Source organism: Echeneis naucrates, chromosome 7 (assembly GCF_900963305.1).
Source record: "Echeneis naucrates chromosome 7, fEcheNa1.1, whole genome shotgun sequence".
In the NCBI taxonomy this organism is placed as follows: Eukaryota; Metazoa; Chordata; class Actinopteri; order Carangiformes; family Echeneidae; genus Echeneis; species Echeneis naucrates.
Window position 1 is genome coordinate 4,670,631 of NC_042517.1, and position 19,682 is coordinate 4,690,312.

The following is a 19,682-nucleotide window of genomic DNA, read 5'->3' on the forward strand; positions in this document are numbered from 1 at the left end:
CTCACTTTTGAAAAGATGTTTGAGACAGTCACCAACATTTAGTTCTCAAGTGGATCATGAGCTGGAAAAAGTTTTGCTTTCCATTCCCATTTCCACTGAACACAGTGAGCTCAAGGTTAATTACTACTTCAAATTTGTACTTTGCGTGCTTATAGTTACTTTGAGCAGCTTCTGGCATCATAACGGATTTTCCCCACATGTGGATGGCCTGCGTTTAGTATATTCAAGTGAAAAACAATTAGACCAAAGATTTTGACAAATTTAATGTCGCCTTTAAGTCGTCCCACAATGAAGCAAACTGACATCTTCATCTTTCTTTACCCAAAATAAAACAAGAAGGAACAGTGACCTACACCAAGTATATAAAAATAGATGACCTTTAAGCCACAAATGATTAGACAATTGACAAATGTGAACAGATTCATTGTTTTAAACTACCACAGTTTGCTGAGTAATCACACTCCATCACATACTATTTGTCTGTTTAGCGTTTTTAACATCAATATATTACAATCATATAAAAATTGCACATAAGAGCACAGGGAATGGATACGGCAGAGTTAAAATAAGATATACTTAATATTCTTCTTTCTACAAACAACGTTGAAGGATTGTGCTGTCAACTGCAGGTTTGCATATTTAAAACGGTGGTAATGATAAAAATGGGTGACATTAAACTGCAGAGTCAGAACAGCTCGGGCTGGCTGTTGTTAGGATATAACCCAAACAAAAGCATTCATCCCTTCTCACATACAATGACCACCAATTTCTACAAAGTAACATCTCAAAGGTGGAAAGTGAGAAGTCGATACCCTGAGGCTCAGGTACTGACTGAAGGTAGTGAGGTTTATTTTGCTTCCCTTTGTGGTTCACCTTTGGAACAGTCCACACTTGTATGCTGGATCACGTCACTTCTGTAAAACTAGTGAAGCACCATGATTTCTTGGTGTTGGTTAGGAAACAGCACAGTTTTTATCTTTGTCCCTCGCACCCAGACTGTGGGCTCTGTTCCTCCTTATGCTGCCTCTCAGGCCCCAGTCTCTCTGCGCCTCTCTCTCCTCCTCCCTCTTCTCCTCCCCCTCCCTGTCTCTTCCGCCCTCGGCCTGCTGTTTTCTGAGCTGCGGGGGCAGAGGGATTGGCTGTCCGAGGAAGTAGCCTTCCTCCTCAGAGTCTGAGGATGAGGAACATGTGGAGCAGTCTTCGTGTTTGTAGTGGCCCGGCTGGAGGGTCAGTGAGGAGCTGTTGGAGGATCCCCGGCCGTCCCGCTCCTTCTCGCCTCTCCATTCCAGGGTGTCCAGTCGAGGCCGATCTGGCCGAGAACGCCGCCTCTCTGCGCCCGGATGGAGGGAGGGGTCGGAGGGGACACGACAACGACCCCACCCCCGCCTCAGGCTCCGCTGATGGTACGAAGACCCATCTGGTGGACAGAGAAGTGTGATGAAAACTAAATGATCTCGGTTTCCAGATTTAAAGTGAGTCAATATTTAACTCTTACTCACCCAGTAGATCCATCTGCGGTGGGATTCCCCTCTGCAGGTTTAACTTGCTTCCAAAACCTCCTTCCACTTCGTCTTCGGCCTGCTGGTCTTCCTCACTCTCTTGCTGCTTCTCTTCATCCTCCTCTTCATCCTCGTCCTCGTCCACAGAGTAGCTGCTGCTGATTGGTTCTCTGAAGCTGACTCTCGCTGTGCCGCTGCGAGTCAGCTGGAGTGGAGAACCTGAGGGTCTGTCTTCTAGCTGGGGCGGGTTTGGTGGGGGTGACTCCTGGGATATCAAGTCACGAGTCTTGATGGGCAGAGGAGGGGGCAGGATGGATGGGTTGTTGGGAGTGAGGGGGGGTGAGTCAGGTGAAACCAGGTGGTTCAGGTGGGAGTTTTTCTGGGGAGGAGACACTGAGGACCAAAACACCAGGGAGCACATATAGTTAAAACACAGCAGGTTTAGGTTATAAATATTCAGCGTTGGAGTGTTTCTGATACCTTGCATAACCCGATTTGTCCTTTCCACCCAGTTCCTACAGTCACTATCAGTCGAGGTTCCTCTTGAATTAAGACCAGACAGTCCAGTGTTTTCATTTAGCTCTCTGACAGCAGGTTTGATGCCGCAGTCCTCTGGCAGAAGACTGTAATGTGGCACGCCGCTCGGCCAAGATGGACCTAAACCATTTCCTAAATGAATGTGTGGAAGTGGAGAGTAAGAGCCTCTGGGATGAGGATGACCGCTGTGTGCTGGAGCTCCGTTTTGGACCGGAGCCGAGCAGTGGACGCCTGAGAGAAGCAAAGCAGGTGAATCTGATGTTAGACTACACTCAACATGTAACATCTGAACCCAACACCCGTGTTCCACATTCACCTCTGTTTTCCACTGCAGTATGAATGCAGTCTTTTGCAGTGATAGTGATGCCCTCTAGTGGCTTCAGTGGAGAGCCGCACTGCTGCTGCTGTTTCTGTGCTGTCCCGCAGCGTCGGCTCTGCTGAGGTGGTCTGCTCTGCAGTGCTGAGTCACAGGAGTCTGAGTTGTTGGGATCTTCACCCAAGGAGCAGGACCTGGAGCAAAAAATGAGCCCCCCTCGTGGGAGGAAGGGACGCCCCAGCAGAGGCAGTCGACAGCGGGCGCAGCAGAAACACGACTCCTCGGCATGCCAGTGTTGACCCTCGTATGTCATCTGGCCCTGGTCGATACCTGAGAGGACATGACTTTGTGATTACACATATCATTTGTGTCAGCTGCAGAGTGGAGAAGAAAAAGAGAAATAAAAATCCATCTCTGTCATCTCAGTGTGTAGATGTATCAGTGCTGCTTCTTTATGATTAGCTCAGCTATTTTGGGCTCACAATACTTAAACAAAACAGATTTGTGACTAATTTAAACATTCATTAATGTTTTTTAACAACATTGTATTTACAGTTAGCTTAATGTTATTTCTGACACGGAGAACTTAGAATTAGTGACTTCTCACATTAATTAACATTCATACCCTGCCTATAAGACAAAGTTAGGGTTAGTTTGAATTCATGCGCTCACAGGCAATCAGCATGAATCAAAGTACGCCAACTTAAACATTAATCTGTTGTTCCTACTCAGCCTTTACAGTGCACATTTAATTTCTCTGAGTGTTTCGCCTTTTGCTGCTGGAGTCTTGACATTTATCTGACAGTATTCACTTCAGTCTTTTGTTGTGTTGGGAGTTTTACAGAAATTTTTAACAGCATCCCACGAGGTCTGAATTTATAAGATTATTTTTTATGTACAAGTGGCTCAGGCTCTTTTTCAGGCAGACACCAACACATTCAACTGCCATCCAATTTATGTAATAAGGGAACGAGCCTCCAATTACAGTCACCATTTACAACTAATTAAAATGAAAGATGTGTTTGGCTCCTGAAGGGTAAATGCTAACACTCTATGCAGGCTTTGTAAGCAGCATACAAATATTTTATAAATGGTTTATAATAGGCCTCAATAAAATTTTAACAGCTATACCGCCTGGTGTATAAACAGAGACTGAATGATGTGTGTTTGGACTTAATTCAGTACCTATGTGTTCTCCACAGGTATCGCAGTACTCAGCGTACAGGGACTCGTAGCAGGAGCAGCAGTATGGTCGACTCTCTCTCATGATGTAACGCTGGCCGCCTAACGCAGCCTCACACTCAAAACAACAGAAGTGCTTCATGTGCCAAAATCTTCCTTCTGCCTCTGTGCATTCGTCTGCCAGAATAATCTAAGATTATGAAACAATGGTGAAAGGAAGAGGGAGGTAAATCAGTACACCTCTGATGATTTCATGGATAAAGAAATAAGAATTACAGGCATAAAAATACAGTAAAAACTTTTGGATTTGGGTTAGTAAGATGGATTTGCCCTCTTGTTGCAGGCTCAACCATCCTCTGGGCCTAAAGAACTCTTGGTCAGTCGTGCCAGATCCATTAGTCAGCTAAATCAACTAATCTTTTAAGTCACAGTGAGAGGCCATTCAAAACAAGAAGAGGCTGAGAGAAAAGCTCACAAATCACCCTCCATTGCACTGAGGAAAGAAGATGATGAAATAGACTAATAGTAACGCACCAGACCAAAGCTCATGATTAAGGTAAGGATAAATGAAAGGATTCCTCTGCACAGATTCCCTTTGTACAAAACATTTACATCTCTTAGACTAGAGACTCTCAGTCGTTCTTTTCATGTAAGACTTTTTAAAAATGTTTTCCTCAACCAGGGGGTTGAACTCTGAATGCAAAATGAAACTTTTGCTACAATGGGGTCTTGGTGAGACAGTCACCTCATCACAGGCCTGGCAGCGGGGCTTGAGCCTTTCGGCGTGATGCCGGCCGCAGTAGATCTGCCCGTCCTGGTAGAAGTAGATCAGATCAACCAGCAGCTCGCTGCAGGAGGCACACTGGAAACACTGTGGGTGCCAACAGCTGCTGTGTCCGGCCCGATTGGCAAACACCGCTATGTCTCCGCCGCAAATCTGTCTGCCACACTGGAAAAATATATTTGGTGGGGTGGGTGGGACAGCAGCAGGAAGGAAGTTAGATCAACCTTTTAGCAAACGGTGAGCAGCTCCAGGTCGCACTGCAGTTTGCCCTGTAATCATTATATCACAGTTTGCTCTGGCCCTGAAGCAATTCCTGCATCTACTGGCACCTGAACCTGCTCCAGTCTTGTAAAAATAAATTCTTGGCCATGTCTCTAATGTATCTTAACAAGCAGTCATATTCATGCTCTGATGTTACATAAGACTACAGTAGTTTTAGTCTTAAATTGGCCCGTCTCATTCAGGAATCTATTCAACATCAATACGCTGCTGTTAGTGGTTAGTGCTGTTGGGAACAAGAAGGTTGTGGGTTCGGTTCCCAGGCCTGGGGCCTTTGTGAGGGGAGTCGCCATGTTCTCCTGGTGTCCTTCCACCGTCCAAAGACATCATGTTTGGGTTACGTGGTGACTCTAAATTGTCCGTAGGTCTGAGTGAGTGTGAGTGGTTATTGGTCTCTGCCTGTCTCTGTGTGTTGGCCCTGTGATAGACTGATGACCGGCCCTCACCCAGTGTGAGCTGGGATTGGCTCCAGCACCCAACCAACCATATGATGCTTTACCTGCTGACATATGGCTCCCATCATAGTTACTGGGAAGAGTCTCACGATGCCTCTGCCCAAGTTTTCTCTTTTCCTCTGCTGACTGAACAGACGCAACTCCTTCTTCTCCTCCTCATCCAAAGAGTTACAGTACTGAGGCTGCAAGGAACACATCTTTTATTTTTGACCATCATTTGGCTCAGTACAATGTGCAATTATTTCTGGCTGTCCTACTGATAACTGGGTTGTATATAAAAAAAAAAACTAAACTACTCAACAAACTAACCAAAAGCTTATGATTCAAATGTCAGGGGATTAATTAAGAATCAGCCGTGGAAAAGTATTTAAATAAAAGATAATAAAATAATAAGAAACTGTATGACTTTGGCATTAAATAAAATGTTTTGAAAGGTAAAGACTTTTTTTCCCAACACTATCAATGCAGGTTAAAATGCTCAGGACCAATGATAGTAGTAAGGAAATACATTTGTACTGTGTTGCACCTGAACTTGCCTACTAGATCGACATTAAGGACTGAAGCCTTCGACTGAAACAACCGAAGTCTCGGTGATGTTACCTCACTGTCGTGGGCCGGCAGCTGGTGCAGCAGTTGTTTGATTCGGTATCTCTCCCCTGGGCTGTTCACATAAGGCACCCTGTCCTCTGGCAAGCAGCTAAAATACTGGTATACCTTTGCGAGGAGACAAATGTGTTCACATAAAGACCTCTATGAGAGAGTAACGACAGCAAAACATCCAAGTGCAGTGCAATTAATATAACTACTTTGTAATTCATTTCATTGTTGTCATAAAAAAAAAAAAATCATGATTTTTTTTTTCCCCTCCTCATGATCAAATAGTTTGAAGGTCTGTATAGACATGTCCCGATGAAAGCTTGTGTTGCATTAATTTATAGCTCAACTCTGCGTCTGTTCCGTTACCTGTTCAGGTTTGAGGCCAGGTGGGACCCACGCGTACTCCTCCGAGGCACAGCCCGAGTCATCATCGGAGATGGAGTGTCTCTGGAAGTCTGAAACCAGCTTTGTCATCATCTTTTCCAGCTGCCCCGGCACTGAGCGCACAGCATGCTCTTCTCGCACACACTTGCAGTGCACGCAGATTTTTCTGTGGAGACACACACAGCCTTGAGTTTTAGCCCCGGGGACATTTTTTGACTGATTTACAACAAAAGCCAAAACTGATCAGATGCCAAATCTTTTGAAAGGTGGGTTCTCCTGCTGCATGAAGTTATGAGGAGCAAAAGCTACTGTTAAACTTCGAACATGACATAAGATTTATAAGATCTTTCACTCTCCTCAGATGTATATTAACAACACATTCATTTGGCACACTCGCAGTTTATTTATGCACACCCATTGCGTTGGAGACAACATGTCTCAAACAAGCACATGCACATACTTGATGTTGACACAATTAAGACTCCCTGCTGCCAAAAAATTACTGATCCTACAGTTGGCAAAGCAGAAAAACAGCACAATCTCCAGATCACTTCAAGCTAACTCAGATCCCCTCATTCCACCAAGATCTTACCAGACCTGCTCCAGGACTGGAGCACATCTCAAACAGTTTCTACCAAACAAGCAGGAAATGAGGTCACTCATATAAGCCTGGCTGACAATCCCAAAGCAGTAAAGAGAGGGAGGTGAAGATGGCAGCAGTAATCTCCCTCAGCCTCGTATTACAACCCATCTTGTCCTCCGTCTCCTCACCAATTCAATCTGTTGGTGGGTGTGCCTGTGTGTAGGACCGGTGGAGTCAGAGTAAAGTGCCCCCCGGGTGACGGTGGGGTGTGAGTGTCACATATTTGAATGGATGTGACACCGTGACCATATGCAGAATGCATTGCATGTGTGCATCTCTGTTGTGATTGCATAACAGCCTGCCAGCTGGCACTTGTGGCTCAAGTTCACAAGGCACAAAGCTGCTTTATTCCGGTACCCAACCCCCACACAACCAAAACTCTAGCATACAAACAAACACAACTGCTTGTAAACGGCACAAAAACCCACCTTATAATTAATCCTAAAAACACTTTTAAAACATTAGTGACAGCTGGTAATAACTGCATGTCAGTGTGAATGAGCTCTTCTCTCTTTACTCAACACAAGTTAATTGTTGATGGGTTGACAAAACAGAAACAAGAAATGATACTGTGGGATCGCAGTATCTTTTCTCAGGCTCAGGACAATAAAAGCTCGTTATTTACAGCCTGTCTTAGGTTGCCACCTTGTAAAGCCACGATCACCAAACAGGTAGAAATAATATAAATAATAGTAAACACTGCAACTTAGCTCAGCCTAAGCCATGTTGGCACAAGTGCCGTTGTATGTGTGTCTGTATTAACAAAAGGGGAGGGGAAAGCTCTGTGCACATTCCTACGTAAGTGGGTACGAGGACGGAGTCAGAGACCTGGCATGAGGGGACAGATGGCAGATGCACCACGTCTCAGCCCACCAGTACCACCCTCCCCTGCACTGGCACCCCACCAGCCTGCCTCCACATGATACAAGTCTGTAAGAAGGATATAATCACGAGTGGGTGCCAACCGTCACAAGCATCGTACAGTAATTGAGAGATGACAAAGTGTCAATTTAGATGAATTTGGGGTACAGAGGGATTCAGGACAGTCTCAAATTATGTCTCTTTTCAGGCCGATTCCTTCTCAGATATCTTTCCATTACGGCAGAGTTCAAACAAAGTCTGCTTTGTGCATAGGCCAAAACCTTAAAACACACCTATGCTGCATAAACATAAACCAGAGGGAGTCACTACATGCACACACACAAAGAAAGCTGGACACCAGATCAGCCACTTCAAGTAAAATTGCCACATCATAGTATACTACATGATTTTAATACAAAAACTTTTTTTCTTGTGACATTTAACTTAAAAAAATGTGTATTTCAAAATTGCAATTTTCTGAAGCAAAAGTATTTCTGCCATCTGATGTAAAACAACTAGGCTTTGCTAAGGATTTGCACCACATTAGGTTATTTTGTTAATGCAAACAAACTGCTGTCAGAATCTGAGCTGACAATTAGTCGGATGCTAAACGAAATTATCTTTATTATTTATTAGGGAAATTCTCATCACTTTTGAAAAAGGACGAAAAAGACAGCAACTTGTAGTCACTGCAGAAGAACAGACAATTTTAATTAAAAAAATATTACGTTATATTGTACATCATATATTTCCCTGGATATCCAAACTCAGTTATATAGAAGGTTGAAATAAAAGAAATAATGCAAGGTTATTGTACTCATCACTGACCAGCCAAAATCAACCGTATGTACTATTAACAAGGGACAGAGCAGATGCTGCTTTGGACAGGAATACACAATCTGCTGCTAAATTTGCTTTGCTGGACCAAAACATAGTTACTGAGCTTACTGGCACAGCTGCTGCTGTTACTGAAGCATCTTTTGTTTGTATATGCAAGCTTAAGATAGCAGGGCTGCAACTGATGACTATTTTGGCTATAGATTTTTCTGCAGACTTGGAAATCTGTCATGGTCATATATGCAAAAACGTAAAACCCACGTCATCCCATTAAAAAGCTGAAACCAGAGAATGTCAGGTGGTTACCCATCAACTTTCTGTCTGCTGACTAAGCAATTGCATCCAATGAATAATAAATAAAATAATTCTAACCCAATAATAATAATAAATTGAAGCATAGATAACAAAGTGGGGGTGATAAAGGGCACAAAGTCTCTGTCAGTGGAAGTACTGCTCTGTGATGCTGATGACAGAAGAACAAGATGGAAAAGTACAGAAAACAAATTCTGGCTTGGAGCTGAAATGAACTTATTTGAACTTGTGAAATCCGACAGCTTTGATTAGCTTTGGCTGCGAAGAGCTTAATTCATTTTAATTTAGTTGAACACATTAAGGCTTGTTCTCCCCTTCTATGGATACCAAACTGACCTGAGCCCCGTAAATCATCACGCTTTAATTTAAGCTCCAGTTTGTGTGTGTGTTTTTCATCTGCTTTGAAACTTGAGTAAAATAAAATCCCCACGCAGATACCATGTCGTTTTCTAGCAAAGATACATTATGGGGAGTCAGCTGGAGCAACAGTACCTGCACATGATGTCATGCTATGCACCTGCAGTCCATAAAGATGTATACAAAACAACATGAAGTCAGACTATGACACAAAACAAGAATTATCTTCAGCAGCCACACACAAAAATAACTTTTGTTAAATCACATCTCCTAGCGTAATGACTGTTTGTGTTTCTAGTCCCTCTAATCCTGTTAGACAATAAAAATGAGTTCTTCATTACCTGCTGTAATCATGACAAATTAGACCGAGTTGGCCTGCTGATGACGTCCCATCCGACCTGTCTTCCAGTAACTCTATAAAAGTTTGCATCCACTAGGTGTCAAACTGCTGTCGGCCTGTCTGTCAGTAAGGGCAGGATACTCTATGGCAGCTCCTTTCCATGTGGTAATTTCTCTGTCCCCGTGCAGCTCTTTTCAATGTTGCTGCCACCCCCGACTCCCACCCTCCTCCGTGCTGATAGTGGGCTCAAACAAAAGGCGTCACTGAACACAACCATGCGGTGCACAAAAAACAAGCACAGCCCTCGAGGTGCACACACACTCACGTAATTCTTCAATCAGATAAGCTAAAGTACACAGACGGTGGACGGTTTTTGGTGGGCATTTCAATTAAGACCGACAATTTACTCACTCTGCCTTTGAAGATATGCAACAACAGAGTCCGAGCAGCAATCACGAAGCGTAAACTCACAGTGTCTTTCCTCCTCTGACCAGACTGGTATGACTGATTCATAGCAGATGGGCGATTGTTGCTTTGATGCATTTATTAATCACAGAAAAAAGAGGAGCAGATTTTGAGCCTGTGAGCAATGCTGCGCTGTGCAGGATTTGTCATATTATGTGATCAAGATGTCCATGCATGACAACAAAGTGTCTCTGGTGAAATATCAAGCAGACAGCAGGACTTTCAGTCTTACTGAAGTCACGACACATCTCTGAATTCGCTCCAGCTCATCTGATTTTAGTCAATCACTGAAAATGGATGTCGGTATGTCTGCTGCAGACGATTCTTTATCACTAACCATCTTTCTTTAATCAATATTTCGTTTTTTCTGAGTTGGTAAGGCTACTGAGTAGTGCTAGTCTCAACCAAGAGCTGCAAAAAATAAATACCCAAGAAATGTATTAGTGGACCGAAAATCCTGCAGGTTTCAGATTTTTATAGCCAAAAAACATTAAGCAAAAAAAAACAAAAAAAACAAAAACACAAACCTCCAAACATTGTCTGGCTCCAGGTCCTGAACTGTAAACATCTGCTTGTGTGTGCTTATGAAGTGAATGTCTGTTTGCTCTGTGAACTGTGGCTCAGATAAAAGAAGGAATCTCAATGTCACCTTCACTCATTTTCACTGACAAAAACAATAATCAGCATGTTAATTGATAAAGGGCTGCATTATTAGTTAAATAAAGAAAAAAGGCCGTACCATGTTGAAAGTTTTAAACAACATACTTCCAAACAGTAAATCTGAATCAGTGTTATAACAATGAAGATTCATCATAGGTCAGTATATACTGGTGGGAAAGCTGCTGAAGCTGTCATAAAATAATCCTGTGTTTTAAATGTGTGCGCCGGGTGTGATCATCTATAACTGAAGCTGACTTCAGAGGGGCATAGTGAACCCTCCTCAGATCTGGTTTAAAGAAACAGATGGGCCTTGTCCTATAACTCTCTCTCACTAATTAGTGACAGAGTAATTGCCACATGGCCACCCAGACTAATAGCGATGGCGACTTTGAACACTTTTGAAGCGTGTCGGGGACCTGTGGGTCAGAAGTAACTCAATTCACTCGCTGCTGGGCAGCGGAAGCACCATCTGCCCCCCTCCTCAGTTTAAGCTCTGTCTGAGAAAGCTCAGGATGAAGATGGATCACTTCCCTCTCAGCGAGCATCAGCAGCTGAGCCTGTGGTCACTTGGCTGGTTTTGCCCATCAAGGAAGGTGTGACTTTAAATGAGTTATTAAGGAAGATGCAATAAGCACCAGACTCTGGGGTCTGATTAACTGACCCCCATAAATCTCAATCATTTAATCACTTTCACGTGGCTCATTCTCTTGCATCAGCTAAGAGACTTGAAATGTCTCAACAAGACATGTCACCTCACCTAAAAGTCATTGCTGGTTCGTCCTTCAGCCAAACAATTAACTGAGCAGCTCCAATAACCCACAGCTTTGTGTAAATGCTACACAGATTAAACACACTGTAAACAGATCGATATGTACAGGGGCCACACTCACACTCAAGTATAGCTGGAGGAAGAGAACAGCACACATGTTTTAGATTACATCCTAACTTTTACGCTTTTGTCTTGACCTGAATAGAAGGAAAAGAACTGAACAAGCTAAAAGATACAATTACAGTCCTTTGGTTACACGAAGTACGCATTCCTGTGCCTGTTGTTTTATTCTCTCCACCACCAAGCCATGGTTGCCTTCAGCCATGCAGTGCCCATCTGGAATCGTGAACAGAGCATTTATAACCAGGAATAAATCTTCCTTTTTCCTTCTTCATTTAGCTGTGTGGTAAATCTAATGATTGTGCTCTACAGCATTAAAGTCAAGAGCCTTGAAACACAACAACAGTGTCATCTGTATCATACAGCTCCATTTATGTAGTTGACTCTTAGCTTCTTCTGTACTAATAAATAATCAGATGTCATATATATATATATATATATATATGCCTAACACTTTATTTTGTTTTTAATGATTTAATGAAATACAACAGTCACTTGAAAAGCAAAAGCCACAGCAAAATGGAGAAAGGGGGAGGTAAAATGAGGGAGGCATGAAGTTGTTGAGAGGGTTACTATCACAGCAGTAAGGCCAAATCTGATTAGCGTGATTGACAGGATTAGAGTGACCAAGAGACCCGGCCCAACAGAGAGGGAAAAGAAAAGTGGGCTCAAATAAAATCTTGTGAGAGATGAGGACCTGCTTAAGAAAAAGAAAAAAAAATTGCATTTCAGGAGGTCCTTTGATAATGGTTAACATATACTGAACAAATAACTACAAGAGCTGTGTTGGCGGACATTTCAAGAGGCTTGAGCCTGAGTTTAAAAAGCAGGAATTACAGGAATTGAAAGCCTTTTTCACTGCAGAGGGTCCTGCAGCTACAAAACATATTCTCTAAATACTGGAAAATACAAAACACAATCATATTTCTGATGAGCAGAGTTTGGATGTGTAATATTGAGCAAAACAATTCTTTTCACCTTAAATGTCTTCCCAGGACCAAAGACCACATGGCCTTGTTTTTAGTATAATAAATGACAAATGCTGCACTGACACAGGTCTTCGGTTTAAATCGCTGGAGCTTAGACATAGACACATATTGCAGAATGGATATAGTTAATCCTGCTGCCCTGTAGTGCTTCTGTTGTCCTGTGAAGATAATGCCAACTCAAACTAAATGCAGCCTAATGGCACTGGACTCTATAGCCCCGACTCTTTATGGCCACAGAGTCAGTAGGACTGATCAGCTCCATGAATGCCCTGACTGGGTCATGTTTGTTGCCTTTTAATGCAAAGCTGCCTTTCTTTACAAAGACGCACAGTTTAGCTCTTACAATACAGAAAATCTTAATATTTAGTGAATAATTAAAAAAATAAATGCAGTCTTTGCTGATAGCCAGCATTGTAATGGTTGACTGGCAGTTTGCACCACTTTTTCCCCACAATGCTTTAATCAAATTGACCTCCTGTTTATCTGCTGTATGGATGATAACTATTCTAATGTCATCAATGCACTTCGTAAAACTGTTTTAATTTTCTTTTACTCAGAGTCTACAGAGCTTAAGAGAGTCTACACAGTAAATTAGTGCACACGTTTTGTACACAAGTACAAAAAAAAAATTAATTAAAAAAAGCATAAAAAGTTATAGTTTCATTTTTGTTTGCATTTTTTTGTAACCAGCCTCAGGAAAGGTGACACCAGGCAATGCTTTTACGCCGCTAACTCCTAACAATGGCTGCACAGAATCCAAAAACCATCAAGAGAGACTGGGACTGTACCAAAGGTGAACACAGAGCACTAGAAAAACATTTCCTGCGAAGGAATCAGGCAGTGCTGGTAATGTTTAAGAGCGCTGCACTTCATACCTCCAGCCGTGGACACGGAAGCCGGGGCACTGGTCTCCGCAGCGCATACAGGGCTGACCTCTGTCTGGGTCCTCTTCCTCCTGCTGAGAGCACAACACAAACTCACTTCAGCCGAAATCTCGGAGCACAATGGAGTGCCATTCATATCCTTTGACGCAAGATGAGCAACGTTAAGAATATGTAGTTAGTACATACAGTGACTGCTGCACACGGTTGTAGAAACATCAACATAGCGAGTGGTGTTTTCACTTAAGCCACAAGCGGAATGCACTTGGAGTCAATCACAGCAGCGTTTCGTTTAGCGGCATTTGGGGTGGATTATGGATTGCCCCTAGATTAGTTAATCAGATCCAGAATCGGCTCATTAATATCCCTACATTACATGAATACGAGAAATTAGCATATATTATGTAACAGTTGGGTATTATATACATGTAACATCTGTATGCATAAGTTGGATTCGACACAACATGCTTTTTCTCATAGATTCAGGTTTGACACAAAAACACACTGCAGCTCCTGCTGAATGTTCACAACCTGTTAAGTATGTTTTACTGAGACCTCACTGTTTTATCCAACTGCCCTTCCATGAGAGTGTTCTGAAGTATTTGGTGAGGGATACATAACACGTGGAGCAAAATCTCAAAAATGCCCTTTTGCCACAATTGCTCAGCAGAACATCTGACAAAGATGACAGCAACCAAACAGCTTAGCACTGAACCAACTGCCTCATATCACTTTTACTCCTGCAGCATAGTGTGTGTGTGCAGACCATAGACTGATGAGAGGAAGGAAGCAGACACAGGATGAGAGCTGCACCCTTTCCCTCTCCATGTAGTCTCTTTCATTTTCTTTACAGCCTCGACTCTACTGTACCATTTTATCTTCAGTGTGAGGAGGATTTTGTTTTTCTTTGTTGACTATTAACCTTTTGCAGATTGGTAAAAACACCTCACCTCTGTCTGGTGCTACTGTTCTCCACTTGTCTGAGATGGACAATGTCTTTGCCTAAATTTTTTTTATGTATATAACATAAAGCAAAATGAGTGCAATTTACCTTTTTAACAAAAGCAATACTTCCTCTTCATCACAAACACATGAGCTCATATAAAATTAAGATGTGTGATATATGCACAGACACTAAGAGACTTTTAATTAGGAAAGCAATAAAAAGTCAGATATGTGATACAGCAAAGTACCTGTGTGTACCTGCTCAGCTGTGCTTTGATCTCCTATTTTCCAACCACCCACACAGCTGCCCTAGCCACAGAAACATCAGGATTCCTGTCAGGCCTGATTCCGCATGCTGACTTTTTGACGAACAGTCCGACACACTGCAACATATTACATTGATTAGAGGAACTCTAGGTTTCTTTAGCTAATCTTGCAGATCTGTGGGTTGTATTAGCTGTTGTTTGGGTTTTAAAGTGCTTTGTTCATGCACAGATACATTTCCCAGGAGCTATTAAAAGGTATCTTTTGCACCTTGCTGATTATAAAACTACCCTTCATCTGTTTTTGGAGTGGAAATTATTCTTTTTGAAAGATTTTACAAATGATTATAGAGAGATATTTGATATTTGATTAAGCACCACGACGACTACATCCAGTTTCATAAGAACATGAACTAGTTATTCAGGAATTGTCCTGCAGTCAACAATAATTTACATACCATTTTTACAACATACTTCACAAGGCAATGCAGACACATGCACGCACACAGACATGTACTGTGTCGCCTTATTAATCACCACTCATTGTTAACACAGCCAGGTATGAAAGGTGACAAGATGGGCTAAATGAAGCGTACAGGTGATTTCTGGGTGGCTGAACCCATTTCCTCAGGAGGGGAAACGCACTGCAAAATATCTGTACATTTAACACTGGTGCACAGCGACATTCCTGAATAACATTTATTAAGGCTACAGGGAAAGAAGGTAAATGGCTGCATTAGAGAAAGACCTTTGGAAACAGAGATCTACACTTCAGGATACTTCAGGCTGTTGGGGAACTTCTATTCAGAGAGGGAAGAAATGAAAAGGCGCATTATACGTTAATGTTTGCAGTGTCATTTTTCTTCATTCATGCACTCTTTGACCTGTTGAATTATGAGGCCTTATTCTTTCCCAGTGCAACATCAGCCATACTTGCTGACGTTGAGGGCTTTTTGCCTGTGAGCTGCTCCAGAGGTGATGACCTCTGGCTACTGAAGTCAATTTTGTGACTGGAAGCAAAGACCCTATGACTGTAATATTATTTGTCTGATGTAAAACGACAACCACTGTGTCTCTGTTTTCTGGTTGACTGTCTCCAGACCTCAGGGAGGTTGGTGAGATGGAGGTCTGCCGACATTAGACTACATTAGATTAAGATCAGCATGATGATCTGATTTGGAATAATGATCTGGTTTTGGTCTGTCTACAGTTGTTGTCTGATGATGTCTTATACTCTCCACCAGACCACCAAAAAAACAAAAAAAAAACAACTAAACAATAACAAAAAACAAAACAAACAAACAACAACATCTTAACCTTTAAGATTCTCACTCATTTGAAGAAAGCTGGTAATTAAAAGTTAAGAAGCACAGTGACGTAATAAATAATGGGGGATTAAAATCAGCTTGGTACTAAATAATACTGCATCTAACTACAAAGTCAGGGCTTTCATCATCATCCTGGGTCTTTTGGCTGTTGTTTTGCAAAAATCAAAAGCTGATGTAAATGTATGAACCTTAAATTTGCTTGTAAACATGTTTTGGTGAGAAAAAAAAAAAAAAGTAAAGGCACCACCTCTCAGCCTTGAACATTACCCACTGCCAGTTAGTTTTACATTTCCTTGAATGTTTCCTTATCATGATGGCAGTGTCCTACATGTCAAGGCTACACAGAGACTTGAGGGTTTCCTGTATTTCCTTTCAAAAAGATAAAGTGTCAAGTCTGCGACCCAACAAAGTGATTTGCCTATTGTGCTGCATGTGAAGGATGTGACAGCAGTAGTGGTGGGAAGTCTCTTATAAACTGAGAGTGCGCAGAGTAAATAACACAAGTTCACATCAGCTCTCATGCTCATACTTTGACCAGCGTCACACTTTGTATCAGCTCCTTTTTACTAAGTGGCTTTAATCACATGGCGCTGCCTCAGTTTACTGGAGCTTTCTGCTGCTACCAAGTAACCGTGCAACCAAGTAATGGACGCACTGAAAGCCTGCCAACTTTGTTATCTGAAATCAGAAGGAAATCACATTGGCTCAGCCGATTGCCTGCAATAATAGGGGACAATAGAAAAGTAACACACCTGAATGATTTCTTTAGACTCAAATTAAGAGTGGCACTCCGTCACTGCCCAAATCAGAAAAATTGCTCAGTGTCACTTAGATACAGCCTCTCTCTTCAGTGTAGTAGTGTGGGAGTGTTTAAACATTAACAGGAGAGGTCAGAAGTCAGGGCCCTTTGCTGCCTCGGCATGCTGAGTAGATGCACCTCTTACAACGAATTTGTAATAGACTTCTTTTTCTTCCTTTAAGGAGACATTCACTTGTCAAAGCAGGAAAAGCACAGGTGTTAAAGTGACATTAATGGTGGCAGTGTGTTTGTGAGCTTAGCCAGAACCCTGAACGTGAAGCAGCTGAATGGAAATCAGCCATCAATCTACTTTATTATAGATGTCTGTGTTTTTCCTGCTGTGACATGTGAAAATGGTTTTAAGCTAAATAGCCTACTGTTTCAGCAAGTCACTACCTAGAAAAAAATAGCCACGCCAGATATTCGCCCAAAAAGAAGACATTTCAAATCACTGGCAGCTTCCAGGTTAAGTAGTTGTACAACAAAAAGGTACAACTGAACCTAACTGAATGTTTGTGAGTACAATCTAACAGGAAAACTATTTCACTGATAAATCAGAAATATATGTTTTCTGTTATGGACCTGACTGCACATTCACTTTATCAATCATCATGATTGTCACGATAATTTCCACTCTCTACGCCTAATTTGTGCTACTCAAAAGTTTTCTTTTAACTTTTCTTTAATATACTTACATAAGACATTTAAAGATGTCACTTTTGGCTCAGTCACATTTCTTGATGCTTTATAGGTGAACCAAAAACAGTTACCATCAATTTGACTGTGTGGTGTTCTATCAATATCGACATTTATTCATTTTTTCAGCGCAGCACTATACAAGTGATACATAAATAAACTCCTTAGCTCCATTCCTGCAGCAAGCAAATGATTAGCTTGTTTGTTTACAAGAAATCAAAACAGTATACACATCAGTCAAAAGCATACAGGAGACATTTTACTGGAGTAAGAAACTTTGCTGTCAAATGATATATAATTACCAGTTCTATTGGTGGCGTAGAGGACTGTCGCATGAAATATTCATCGGTTCATAAATACGTGAGTGTAGTTATTGTACTTGAAGGAGGAGCAGGTGTTTAAATGTTGTTAAAGCATTCAAACAAAGCATATGCAGGTAAATTACCATCCCTCTACCAAATACGCGAAATAATCAGCACAAACTCACTCACACACAGAGTGAACCCAAGTTCAGAGAAGGTTACCATGACTGACCGGAGCAGTAGGTCCACTTAGCATTGGAGATACACACAAAGTGGTTTGTTATAGTTACAGACGGATTCAGCAGTGAATGTCTGGATTTCTTCCAGGCGTCTTGTAGAGCCAGATGTTTCAGTGTCACACATCTGTCTGAAAACAAGCTTCATTTGGTGTGGAGACATGACCACATCAGCTGGGCTTTGTTTTTTTGTTGTTTTTTTTTTTTTGAGGGTTTAACTCCAACGTCACACAGCATTCATTGTTGTGGTGATGGAAACTCAGAAGAAGGTAACAAACATGAGGAACACGTTCACGTTTCAGCCTCCACATGTACCTGCCCAGGTAGGAGACCTATGACGTCGTCTGACCCCTCCTGACTACACCTGGGGCGGCCAAGTGACTCAAGAAACAAAGAATGTCGCTCTCTGCTTCTCCTTATTGTGAAAAATAAAGCAACAATGTGATTCCATGTATTTTAAACGTAGGAAAATAAAGATGGACGGTTTGACTAAATCTAGTGACCAACACAAACTGCAGGTAAAGTTGGTTTCAAGTTCCGCTCGGCTTGTTTTGTGTGCCGGACTCGGATCACCTACAAGTTCAAACCTCCTGTTACTGAGAAACAGCCTCCTCTTGGGTTTGTTTGGTGTGGCAATAAAACGCAATGAAAGTTCATCCGACATGTTTGGGAAGTTAACAACAGAAGTCGTGAAGGAATAAAATGAACGTTCAGACTTACCGAGCGGCTGGACCGACGTTTTTTAGACCCGCGCAGGAACATGATGTCGGTTAGAAAAAGGGGAAAGACGCCGTTTCCAGGTGAAATAAAAAAAAAATACAATAAAAATAAATAAACTGGAGGAAACACAGAAGCCACAATGTTTGGACTAACACCGTCTGTGTTAAACTACATGATGTTGCCCTCTCACTCTGTCTTCGCTAACTACTTCGGTGGCAAGTGGACCACCAATCTAGCTTAACTGAAAGACGAACTTCCGGCTGTAGTTTCAAAATAAAACTATTACAATACCCCCCCTCACCCTCCGCGTGTTAGATTTCTTTGGCATACGCAAAAGTACATCTAAATCTCGACACAAGTGATTTAAATACATTTAAATAATCAACATGCTTACTAAATCACTTGTTAGAGGCAAACCGAAACCGTTCTTGCTTTTATCTTGGAGGTGCTTTCCTGGCAGCATCCGGATAACTTGACGCTGCTCCAGCTTCACGGACAGTCCTCAGCTCTGGATCAGGCAGGAAAATGGATCCAAAGTCTGGATTTTACTTCACCTTCACTCCCAGGAAGCTCACTACTTTCCCACAGACCCCCACCTCAACTGGACTGTGTTTTATAAATCCCACCTACACGCATTGTGTTCATACCATGATTAGTCTTTAATCATCCGCAGAGTCTGGCTCATTGAAATTAGGAGGAATAGACGGCGGTTGTAGCTTCTTTCTGTTTTTTTTTTTAACTTATGAATAACTAGATAAACAGTGAGTAAATGAACATTTGGCACGATAACATAGACAAATTCAGCACAGATGCGTTTGGGAGAAAGTTATTCCTGAGCTGGACTGTTTCTGCAGCAGCACCATGGGAAGGGTGGGGAATTAGTCTGATGACAGTCAGCATGACCCCAAACAAAGGATTATGGATCCACTGTCGGCCTTTAAAATGGGTAACAGTGATTATTGCAAATGAAAGGCGGTGGTTTTATAAAGGATTTTTATAAATGTGAAAATCTCAAAATGAAGAGAGGAACTCTTCAGATGAGATGAGATTCTGCAGGGATTTTGTAAATTTGTTGTAATTCCACATCAGATATGAACATTAACCTTCTGAAGAGATATCGAGGGAA

The 19,682-nt window shown here is 42.0% G+C and overlaps 1 protein-coding gene across 2 annotated transcripts; it reads right to left on the reverse strand.

Annotated features, from left to right (window-relative positions):
- Window positions 1-245: 245 nt before the first annotated feature.
- Window positions 246-18,742, reverse strand: prickle3 (prickle homolog 3). Of its 2 annotated transcripts, XM_029506456.1 has the most exons (11): window positions 18,557-18,742; window positions 13,262-13,344; window positions 6,016-6,199; window positions 5,653-5,766; window positions 5,097-5,234; window positions 4,280-4,483; window positions 3,538-3,724; window positions 2,353-2,682; window positions 1,980-2,267; window positions 1,500-1,892; window positions 246-1,417 (listed from the first exon to the last, which is right to left on the reverse strand). In XM_029506456.1, exons 1-11 carry the CDS (start codon window positions 18,596-18,598, stop codon window positions 954-956), a joined length of 2,427 nt encoding a protein of 808 aa, XP_029362316.1. In that variant the 5' UTR covers window positions 18,599-18,742; the 3' UTR covers window positions 246-953. The 2 variants fall into 2 exon arrangements, with proteins under 2 accessions (XP_029362316.1, XP_029362317.1); XM_029506457.1 differs by lacking the exons at window positions 13,262-13,344; window positions 18,557-18,742 and adding an exon at window positions 9,385-9,402.
- Window positions 18,743-19,682: the final 940 nt, after the last annotated feature.

Bases quoted from the DNA above. Each gene is read 5' to 3' on its own strand.
- prickle3 (XM_029506456.1), bottom strand. From the start codon at position 18,598: ATGTTCCTGCGCGGGTCTAAAAAACGTCGGTCCAGCCGCTCG. The intron at 1,893-1,979 runs GTATCAGAAACA...TTTGGTCCTCAG, and splicing joins GACAAATCGGGTTATGCAAG to TGTCTCCTCCCCAGAAAAAC. The intron at 1,418-1,499 runs GTGAGTAAGAGT...TCTGTCCACCAG, and splicing joins ACCGCAGATGGATCTACTGG to ATGGGTCTTCGTACCATCAG.